Below are 12,184 nucleotides of genomic sequence, written 5' to 3'. Positions count from 1 at the left end.
ATGAGGCAAAACACATTCATTATAATCAAACTGAACTGCAGCAAAACAAGTCAGAGGCAACTTGAAGTGCATCATAAAGTTAGTCCACATTGTGCAGCTGAAAAATGCAGACAGGTACTCAGATGTCCTCAGCTGATTGCTTTAGAGGGTTCGTGAAACTTTCTAGAATTCCTAAAGGAAACATTTGACTTATTCAAAGTGTTTATTTCAAGATAAACTACTGAGTCCTTAAGTGCCTGTGAGTGTGATAGAAGGACATTTTTAATGATTTTTAAAGAAGAGAATGGAGTCCATTTATTTTAGAAATCACTGTTCATTATTTTTGAATATTGTGAGGTTCAAACTTGTTTTGGGGAAGGAGAAAAGTCTATCTACAGGAAGCATGTGTGTTACATTATAGTCTGGCAATCCTAAACTCTAAAAAAAAAAAAAGAGTAATAAGGAAAGGTAGCTTGCCACATAGTTTGGTAGATTTTAAGTACATATTCCAATAAAAGACCAGAACATGCAGAAGCTGGAGGAGCCAAAAGCATTATCCCTATCATCTCAGGGCAGTGAGCCTGCCATTTTTCTGACGTTTTATGATTTCTTCTAATTTCTGGAAGAAGAGTTTCTTTATGCAGAGAGACATACAAATTAGCTGTTCTTTTTTGCCTTTTTGTTTTCTTTTTATATTCACATACTGAATTCTCCATTTTAAAGCTTTTAGAACTAATAAAAACAATAACAACAACAATAATATTAACAGCAACAACAGCAACAATTTATTGGTGCCTATTACAGGCCATACATTTTTGGTAAGATTTTAAATACAGAACCCTACTTCTCTGTCACAACAGATCTGCAATATAATGGTTATTATCACCATTTTTATAGTTAAACAACTGAGGATAAGGGTGCAGGATCACTCAGTTATAAATGGCAGATCCAGCATTCAAACCCAGTTTTTTTGTCTGATGCTAAGATGAACTCAGAACTGTATGCTAAAATTCAGATCATAATCTATGGAATATTTCAGATGTGTTCAGATAAGTTTTAGAAATATGTTGTTTTAAACAAAATCGCAAGATATTGCCATGGCCTTTAATGTGCCCTGAGAATCTTCCAGAGAGGAACACTATACATGTGTTCATCATGGAACAGTTTGTACCATGAGTATTTCGTGGAATATTTTAGGAAATTCTGAATTAGACTAAAGGCCACACAGAATCTGTCTAGTATTTACAATCTCTGATATCTGTACTAAGCCAAACTTCAACCCAAAAAATTATGTTGAAATGGTGCCTTTACTTAACTTGGGTACGAATGCAACTGATAGATCATTTGCAGGATGAGCAACTGGAGGCACCCATGTCAATAGAATTTCTAGTATTTAGCGGGGAGAAATTTGCTTTGTAGAGATTCAGTACATGTCACCTTCACAGAACACCAGAACATGAAATTTCAGCTGTAGCTTGAGCATTTTACTATAGTCATGTGCTGGCTGAGAGTTGTCTTAATGAAGTGATGGTGTCTTTGTTTGGAAAGCTTGAGCCATTACAGGAACAGAGAATCATATTCATTTTAATCTGAAGAACAAGTAAGGAATTCATTATCCAACTTCCTTACTTTAATGAGTGTGAAAACTGAGGCCTGACATGGTAGGAGCTCATAGCTAATAGGAGTAAGATTCCCCCTGGATTTGCAGGCCACTGCCTTCTCCCACATCTCTGTGAGTTGGTCTTTTCTCTTCATGAATAACACCAGTTAAATGGATTGTCTTAAATATGGATGAGAATCGATCAGGAAGGTCATCTTAAGCAAATCCTCTCTGTGAATATCCACTCTAACAACCTCCAGACCTTCTTGCCACTGACACAAATATATTCTCCTCTTGTAAGAAGCAGGATAATATGTGCAGAAATGGAAGCATTTATATTTTGGGACGAACAAGAAAAAAAGTGCTATTATTTGATATTTTGTATTGAAAACTGTACCTGGAATGTCCTTGAGAGTTGGAAAACTTTCCTGTTTCATTCCACTCAAGTGGTAGTGGGTCCTTTTTGTCTGTTGACAGAACTGAGACAGGAACCAGTTCCCTTGACTTCTATCCTAATTTCATTGATGCCTGTGTCATTGCATTTTGGCAATGACCCATAGAAAATACCTCTCTCTACTCAATAGCTGAATATCCCTGATTTGCACTTGGGCCAGGAAAATTAACAACAAGTAAGGTATAGGCAGTGAACAGGTAATGTCCACTCTTACGGTTACCCAGTTGATCCAAACTATTTCTGTCTCCTGAAATTCACTTTCCATTATGTATTTATTTGTTGTTATCTATTTATGTCTGTTTATATCATTAGAATATTTCAATGTTATGAAGGTTTAAAAAGAATTATGATTAAAGATGATAACTTTTTGCTACTGAAGTTTTTAAACTGAAGTAGCAATTCTGTGTTCTTTTATGAATAGACTATTCACAGAATATGTTTATTTTTTTTGGAACTTTTTTTATTTTTTGGTCTGGAAAGTAAAAAATGGTATTAATATAGTTCTGCAACCAAGTCGGCTCATTGGAAGTGTATACTGACATTTTTATGTATAATGTGGAATCAATACAAAATAACAGACTGAAGTTACTTGTAATCATGGGTATTGGCCATTTAAAAAAAAAAGCTTCATGCATGCATATGGTAACTGGCAACTTGAAAGTGTCACGAACTAAAAACATGAACCATACAAAGTGAGAGAGAAAAGGGGAGGAACTGTGGGGAAACTACAGGATAAACGTGTTCATCTTCCTTAAGCTGAATTGTTATTTATAGTCATTAAATAATGTCTTTCCCTTTTTCAATCAGGACAGCAGCAAAATATATACAACGCACATTTCCTATTTGGAAATCTACAATGAATGTGGTTATGATCTATTGGATCCAAGACATGAAGCCTCCAGTTTGGAAGATTTGCCGTGAGTAGCAGAACAACAAAGAATGGGGGAAAATTACTTTCAGATGTTCCCTTCAGTTGTTTTCTTTGAAACTTTGCATGTTTCTGGTCTTAATTGTAATTAACAAATACTGAATAACAGAATCTTTTTGTAATATAATGGATATTTTGTCAGAAGTGATAGGAACTAAAATTGCTTAAAACTCATTTCTTGGGAAAATCTATTTTGGAGTTGGTACAAGAGAGTGCAGTGGATGTTCTTGGAGATTGGGTGCTGAGAGGATTGATGGGATTTGACAGTACTACTTTACTCTTGCCACATGAAACCCTTTTACTCCTATAATTGTGGCCTTTCTCTGAAGAAGGTATTCAAATTAGGGTTCAAGCAGCAATAAGAGAATCTGAAAAAGAAAAAATAAAACTTTAAGTTTTCCCAAATCTTTCTCTACTGTTATTAAGACTAACAGTGACAATCATTTGGTCAAGATTGGCACTGATTGTTTCATGACTGAACTATAAATAGAGTCTTCAGAGCTTATCTAATAATGGAGTAAGTTACCCTGCCAGCATTTATATAACCTTACTCATTGCTTGTTTGAATATCTGCCTAAATTAGATATATTCTAATTGATAACAATTCATTTACTTTGTTCAGACATGTTCATATATCAGAAGATGCTAGAACATAGAAAACACGTCTTAATTCTTCCTATTAAATGTTCTAAAACATTCAAAAATATATATGAATCCTTTACCAAAAATATCAACAGTTGTTTAAGTCATAAAGGCGATAAGAAGAAATAATGAAGAAAATCCATTATACTCATTACACCACCTTTATATGTATTCTTATATTAACGTTGATTGAATGTTTTTACATATCATCTCCTTTATGCTAACAGTATTCATTAGAGGAAGTTAGAAAAGGCAATTATCATTGGTACTCTAATTATTTGCATAAGAATTAAGAGAAAGGAAAAATTACGAACTTCATGGAAGAAGTTAGCCTTAAAGAAACTATTGGAATTACGTTTACAAAAAGGCAAAACTTTTCTCATAGGAAGGGTAGGAAAAACCTTAAAGACACAAAGGTATGGTTGGAAAGGCCAGGTGTTGAGGAGTCATGTGAAATAAAAGCAGAGGCCTCTGAAGCCAGCTTTTGAGGGACTTGAAGAATGGGCTTTGGTGTGAGATTGATCTTCATTCTAACAGGTATCTTAACTAGTTTTCTAGCTCCAGTCTGACCTATGTACCTCCAGGCTATATCTTGCTTAAAATTGCTTTTAACAAGTCACATCTACTCTGAAGAACTTGATTAGCAATAATTCAGAAATGAAGGGCTTGGCTATGATGGAAATGAAGCAGGAAAGATAAATCTGAGTGATATGCAAAAATAAATAAATAGATAAGAAATAAAATAAATTGATTATGCCCATCATCTTGGATTTGATTGTATTTGGAAAGAAGGTGAATCATAGCAGATTGATGCTCTCCTCATTTTACTGATTGAGAAGAGTAAGCCCAGAAGGTATGACTTGCCCAGGGTTTCAAAACTAATCAATGAATGGTAGAGCAAGGATTAAAACCAGGTACTCTGATTTTTATGCCTTCAAAGATCTTGCCATGGAGCTTAGAAAGTTGAGGAGTCATTGACCTACAAAGGAGATTTTCATTAGAAAACATGATTGGGTGGTGGTAATAAGTTTCACATGTACAACTTTGGTGTCTGAGAATGCTGTACTAGATGTTTACATTTACAATGAATTCCTCAGAGGTAGAAGGTATGCCTTACTTAAGCTGATAGTCTCTCTACTACTGAGACCAAAGTAAGCCTTTAATATTTAAAAAAATTATCTGTTGAAGTCAAACTATGAAGTAGACTTTTAAAAGATGATAGTATAAAGAGAGTGTAAAGCATGAGCTCTATGAATCTAAGTCTAATTGACATAATTAGATGCAGCCTAACTATGAGAAGAACAGGAATGAGAAAAGTCCATTGAACTTTAAGACAGGTAGTATAATTTAGAGGAAAGAGCACTTAACTTAGAAGTTAGGAAATCTGAGTCTAGTCCCAACCCTGTAATCTTAGATAAATTCTTTTAGTTTTCTGGATTTCAATTTGTCTATAAAATGTGTTCATTGGAATATACAATATTTAACAGCCTTCCAACCTCCAAATCCTGGAGTTCAAAGATTGGCGACTTCCCAGAATAGAACTTACTCAGTAACTCTTCCCCACTTCAAAACGAATAGGAAATGATTTAGGTATTTTCTGTTGTCCTCCTAGAAAAGAGCCTTAAGCCTCTTGAGAGCAAGAACAATGCCTTAATTTACTACATGCCTTTTCATTTCCCAGCATGCCTAGCATTTATTAATGGTTCTCAGTATTGGTTACATTGTCTCTATAGATGGTGCTAGCTTTCTAACTTAAACTACTGCTTCTTCTTTAATAGCTTTGTCATTTTGTTGGAGAAGGAGTTCACTGACTCAAATCAGTTGTGACTTCAGTTAGAAAACAATGAACTCACACAGACACACACACACACACACACACACACACACACACACACAAAAGTGGTCTGAAAGATGTTCTTGTTCCTAAATTTTGTACTATAATTACATGACAACAAATCTCACTAAAATCAAAATGTCATTAAGAAAGAGGATTATTATATCCCAGACATATTTACCTCAAATATATCCAATACTATAAAATTCCAGTACAACTCAAGAATTGCATAGTCTTTTGGTGTGGAGATAATGTGATTTAACTGATATTGAGTCTGCTAGTGTTCTCGGGATTTTGAGGGTTTGCCTTTTACTAAAATTATAAAGTAATTCTTTATAATAGAATGTGACTTTTGCTGTACCTGGATTGGGTTAAGAGTATGCATTGTTAACCTAATTTCACACACTCTTGAACTAGTTCTAACTCTGAAGTCCCATCTGTCTGGTTGACCGGGTTCATTATTGTGAGCTGGAATGTCCCAAACACTCTGAATACTATCTAAAAATAGTAGGCAAAATATCTGTTGTCCTTGGTTCCCTCTTTCAGTCATCCTTTTGAGGGACAATGGCAATGTACATATTTGATCCCTTCTACATTCTTATACTTAGCTTAACCATGTAAAATCAAATTTGAGGTCATTTTGATGTTGTATAATAACAGCCATCAGTAACAGGTTCCTTCCGGTGAGTGACAAAGCTTCCCCCAAATCACCTTCCAGATGTTCTTCTCACATGAACTCTACTTTGTTCGTTTCTTTTTCTTTTACATTCTAATGAGTTCTACCTCTCTGTTTTTTGCAGTAGCATTTCCTATAGACTACGTATAGATTTTCTATATATGATGTCAAGGTACCAGGCTAAAGTCAACGGCTTTTTGCAAATGCTGCTATAGTCATTTAGCAGAGTTTTTAGATACAATACCAAAAGCATGATATGGGAAAGAAAAAAAAACAGATAAACAACTTAAAAATTTCTGCTCTTCAAAAGACACTATTAAGAAAATGAAAAGACAAACAAGAGACTAAGATAAAATATTTACCAAACACATATCCAATGAAAAATTTGTATCTAAAATATACAAAGAACTTTTAAAACTTAACAGTAAGAAAACAAACAATCCAATTAAGAAGTGAGCAAAACATCTAAACAGACACCTCACCAAAGATATACAGATGGCAAATAAGCATATGAAAAGATCCTCAACATCATTTGTCATTAGGGAATTGCTAATTAAAACAACAAAATTCTGCAATATACCTATTATAATGACTAAAATCCAAAAAACTGGCACTATCAAATGCCGGCAAAAATATAGAACAGCAACTCTCACTTATTGCTGGTATAAATGTAAAATGCTACAGCCATTTTGGAAAAACAATTTCTAGTTTCTTACAAACCAAACATATGACCCAGCAATCATGTTTCTAGATAATTAACCAAATGAGTTGAAAACGTATGTCAGAACTATAGATAACAGCAAAAAGTCAGTGGTTGCCAGTTGTTGAAGAGGAGAGGGGTAGAGTAATGAATAGGTAAAGCACAGGGACATTTTAGGCAGTAAAACTATTCTCTATAATACTGTAATGGTGGATACATAACATTATGCACTTGTTAAAACCCATAGAGTTTTTTTCCCAGCAAATCTATCAGCCATTTAAGTCCCTTCAAGGTAGCCTGTTTCCTTTTCACACAATCCTATTAATCTTGGAAAATTTGCTTTCTGTCACAAGTTGTCCTAGACTGACCTTTATCTTTGTTGCCTCAACATGAAATCAGCCTTTCTCTACAAAGCTGTGTTTATTTTCCAACTTATTTAAACTTAAAAAAAAAAAAAAAAGAAAACCAAAAAGAGTTTACCCATTCCCTCACCCCTTCTCTGGCAACCACCAATCTGTTCTCTGTATCTATGGGAATTTACAACACAAAGAGTGAAGCCTAAAGTAAACTATGGACCTTTAGTTAATAAAACAATAACAAAAAGGAATGAATTATTGATACATTTAACAACTTGGATGAATCTCCAGGGAATTATATTGAGTGAAAAAAAGCCAATCTCAAAAGATTGTGAGCTATATGATTTCATTTATGTAATATTCTTTAAATGGCAAAATTATAGAAATAGTTAACAAATTAGTGGTTGAAGGAGTTAGGGAGGGAAGTGGGATTGGTTACAGGCCAATGAAGGATCTTGTGGTGACGGACTATTCTGTATCTTGACTGTGGCTATGGATACACAAAACTATGCATGTGATTAAGTTTTACAGAACTAGATACACAGAGAGACACACACACCATGTGAATACAGGTAAAACTGGGACATCTGAATAGATCAGTGGATTGTATCAATGCCAGCTTCCTGGTTGCAATATTTTAACATAGTTTTACAAGATGTTACCATTGATATGGGTACATGGGATCTCTCTGCAGTATTTGTTACAGCTGCACATGACTCTACAATTATAAAATAAAAAGTTTAATTAAAAATAATTGGCTATATATTTATATAGAGATGTATATATGTATGTACACATATATCTGTTTCAAATCTATTCTGTATTTAGTAATTTAAATGAAAATAGCACTTCTGTTTTTGAAAGCTTCTTATATCATATGCTGTAAAAAGAATATAGTTAGAATCTAAGTATGTCTCATGAAGTAAAACAGTATAACTGCTGGTCTCAACCATAGGGAAAATAGTCACCTTATTTTAGTATAATTTTAGTATTCCTAAATAAAGACACATATTCTGTTTAAGATTCCAAATGGGCATGGTTATTATTGTTACAAAAAAAGTCAGAACATTCAGCATCTAGTATCGAAATCTTGGCTGTGTTTTGTTTTTAAATAATTTGTCATCAAAGGGAAAAAACAGTTGACAGATGTTAAATTTAATTCACTACATTTCTAATACCTACCAGATATAAAACACTGCTAAGTGCTGCTGGAGTTACAAAAAAGATTAATGCACAGGCTCTGCCCTCATGGCTTAAAATCTAGTCATATAGAATTATTCATTTATTCAATAAACAGTTATTGAGATCCATCTCCGGTTTACACACTGTACTAGGCACTGAGTTTGCTTACACAGTCTGTGCTTTCCTGGAACTCATAGAGTAGGTAAAACTAGTACAAAATAGTATAAGGTGGAATATGAAAAACATAAGAGAAGCACAAAGAATGACAAGCACTTAAAGGAGAAAGAAATTATAGCAGGTCATACGATCAAGAAAAGATTCATAGAGAAGATGACACATGAAATAACCCTTGAGAAGAGGAGTAGGACTTGGGGCAGTGGAGTGTGGCATTCGTGCGGAAACAAAGAGAAGTTGAAAAGTATACAGTTTGTTCTATGACAGTTAATAGACCTGTTTGACTGGAATGTAGTAAGGGAGTAGGTGAGACCAATAAGACTAGAGAGACATGAATGCAAAGATTTGACAGGCAAAGTGTGGCCCTTGAAGATTTTTATTCAAGGGCATGGCATGATTGGAACTGCCTTTTAAGAAAAAAAATTAGTCAGCAGTGTGTAGGCCTGGGATGAAATAGATGAGAGTCAGAGAGACCCCAGAGCATCATGGAAAGTCATCAGGACCATTTAGTTAGCAGTGGGAGGGATATAAAGAAGGGGGAAAATTGAAGACATCATAATCCAGTTGCTTGAAATTTAACAATGTATAAAAATCTCCTGGGATAACTGTTAAAAATGTAGATTCCTGGCCTTCACCTCCAGAAAAATCAAATATATTTGAGTAAGCTTCACAGGTGATTCTATCAGAGGTGGTTTGCCTTATTCCCTTATTCCTCTCTTTCACCCAGGGAAAGTTCTTTTTAGAAATACTAGAAAAATCTCTCCAGTAAGAGAGATGGGCACCTATTATGTGCTAGTCCTTTTGCTAGCGCCTTATATACAGTAAGTATCTCATTTAAGGAAGTGAGTATCATGACTAAACTGAGGTTCACATTGGTAGTGTGATATTTGGCAGAGTCCATGTCTGCCAAAAATAGACCATGATATCAACCTCAGTCCATCAAATACCAGAGCTGGGGATGTGGCTGCTCTTACCAGGGAGGTGTGTGTTGTATCTTGGCACATTCCATCTGAGTTCCGAGCAGACTATGGTTTTCTGGGCTTCTTTGGGCCTCGGGAGCCTCTTGTGTGAGTGAGCCAAAGCTTTGAGTCCATTTCAGCTCTCTCTGTTGTGTGTCAGGCACTCTGCAAGATTCTGAGGGTACCCATTTTTTACCTCAAAGGGCTCTAGTGTAGTAGGACAGACTCACAGACTGATCTTTTCACCCTTATTCAGTAAGTGATAAGACGTTATGATTCTCTAAGGGCACAAGAAAGGACATTGATTTCAACCTGGGGGTTCAGAGACAGCTGGAGAAAAACTCCAACATGTGGTCTTCAACCGCAGCTAGGTCTTTAGCCTGCTAAGCAATGTCTTCACCTTCCCAGTTCATTTTCTCCCATGCCTCACAATAATCATATCAAATACCTGCCTGCCCCAATAATCTTTGATGCCAATTGTATCCTTACCTTAGAGAGAATATGGAAGCTGTGAAACATGAATTCCTTCAACTTCCTGCCTCCCACCATTCACACTCTTCTACTTTCTTCTAGTCTCAGGAAACTGTCCATTTGAAGAGCAACTCTCTCACTTATGTTCTGGACCCTTCTTGCATCAGCCTATATATGCTTTGTTTGGCCTATGCATTTGTGCTTAAATTTTTTGAAGTTAGCACCTTTAGGTAAAGCATGGATTTATCTTATTTCTATCTATTGCATTGCTCTTTCCATTTGTGTTATTTTTTCTGGCCCCACTGAGCATTTGAAGAAACTCCTGGGCCTATAAACATAGATCTCAAAGTTAAAACTAATTCCAGTCTTTTCTTCAACTGAGTCAATTACTGACACAACTGAGAAGCAAACCTCTTTAGAAGCTTGGGGTGCTGTCCTGCAGGATGGTCTGAACAGGTGACCAGTGACCAATGATGATAAGTCATACTCTATGTCCATCATGGATAGGCCAGAGACTATATTCCTGAAGAAATGGAATATTGCCAATGACCATAGCAGAAGGAATAGAAAACCTTTCCAGCTTGGAAATGATACACTTCTGCCCAAAGCCTGTCCCACTAGAGTAATAAATAACATGGCAAAAGCTGTCATCTCCTACTCTGAATGACCAATTGAAATAAATCATTCTCAATGCTAGAAATGTCTTTGATAAGAGGTTGTCTTATCTTGGCTACCAAAACAAAATGCCATAGACTGAGCAGCTTTCACAACACTTATTTCTTACAGTTCTGGAAACTGAGAAGTCCAAGATCAAGATGCTGGCGCACTTGGTTCCCGGTGACAGCTCTTTTCCTGGCTTGAAAATACTTCCTTGTTGCTGTATTCTCATATGGCTGAGAGAGAGAAAGCTCTGGTCTTTCTTTCTCTTCTTATAAGGACTGTAATCCCATCATGGGGGCCCCATCCTCGTGACCTTATGTAAATTTAATTACATCCCAAATGTCCCACGTCCAGATATCATCACATTAGGGATTAGGGCATCAACCTATGAATTTTGGGGGGGCACAAACATTCAGTCCATAACAAAGGTGTTAGTTTTCACTGATTCCCTAATATGTGAGGTATAGAAGAATGGGAAGAAATGGCTGCAGTATTTTCACTCATATCCCTGGAACTTAAAAATATATCTGTGATTATATCTGTGATTATTACCATCACATTAGGGATTAGGGCATCAACCTATGAATTTTGGGGGGCACAAACATTCAGTCCATAACAAAGGTGTTAGTTTTCACTGATTCCCTAATATATGAGGTATAGAAGAATGGGAAGAAATGGCTGCAGTGTTTTCACTCATATCCCTGGAACTTAAAAATATATCTGTGATTATTAGGGTTTTTAGTCACATGAGATTAATTAATGTGAGGAAAAACATTGTCACCTCAGTCAATTCCATTTTCCTCATACTTTTTGTACAAATAAATGCATACTATTTATTTTTCTTAGATTAAGAGGTGAAATTCACTTTTTAAATTGTGTATTGATACATATTTGACTTACTCTTTAGTCTTCATAATTGCTTTATACATTATTGCCTTATTCTGATACTACATCATTTTTTACAATCTGTTCTAAATTTTGAGTATATGAAGCAAAATCATAGGATTATCTAAAAGAGTTTTCAATAATTTAAGTTGATCGGTCACTTTATTCTATCCTTTAGAAGAATAGAGTTTGGAAACCCATCTAACTATTACAGCTCAAATAATAGAGAAAAAAATTATTTCAGATTTTCATAAGTACTAAGCATTTACTATATTGCAAGAACTTCAGCTCTTTTAGGAGTATTATAAAGGATTTTAACTGTGTTCTATCTTTAATTAACTTTCCATTTAGTTGGAAAATGTAAATGCATATGAAACACCTTAAGAGATTTCTGCAAAACACAACTGCTCTCAACTATCCAGCTAATAATGTATGTACATGCAAAAAAAGGCATACAAATGATTTAGAGCTGCAGTGGTCTCATGAGTGGAGCCCACATCAACCAATAATTTCCTGTCATAGCCCACTCCAGTCCTTTCACACCAGTGTCACTGCTCCTATGACCCTCAATGGTTTTCTAATTTTACTAGCATATGCCAAGACCAAAGTTCTGATTGAGCTAAGAGCTGGCAGTACTGCCGAAGTGAGAGCAGTGCTAAGCGAGCTTTTCATTATATATATATA

General features: G+C 35.3%; 1 protein-coding gene across 3 annotated transcripts in view; it reads left to right on the top strand.

Moving 5' to 3' along the window:
• Positions 1–12,184, top strand: part of KIF6 (kinesin family member 6) — a 412,344-nt gene that overhangs the window by 74,938 nt on the left and 325,222 nt on the right. For all 3 annotated transcript variants that reach the window (XM_023527554.1, XM_011354825.2, XM_023527557.1), the window contains one exon: positions 2,841–2,950. In XM_023527554.1, the coding sequence (XP_023383322.1) occupies positions 2,841–2,950 (110 nt within the window). The remainder of the gene's footprint in view (positions 1–2,840; positions 2,951–12,184) is intronic.

This window comes from Pteropus vampyrus, unplaced genomic scaffold (assembly GCF_000151845.1).
Source record: "Pteropus vampyrus isolate Shadow unplaced genomic scaffold, Pvam_2.0 Scaffold18, whole genome shotgun sequence".
Lineage (NCBI taxonomy): Eukaryota > Metazoa > Chordata > Mammalia > Chiroptera > Pteropodidae > Pteropus > Pteropus vampyrus.
This window is presented reverse-complemented; position numbering and strand designations above follow the sequence as displayed.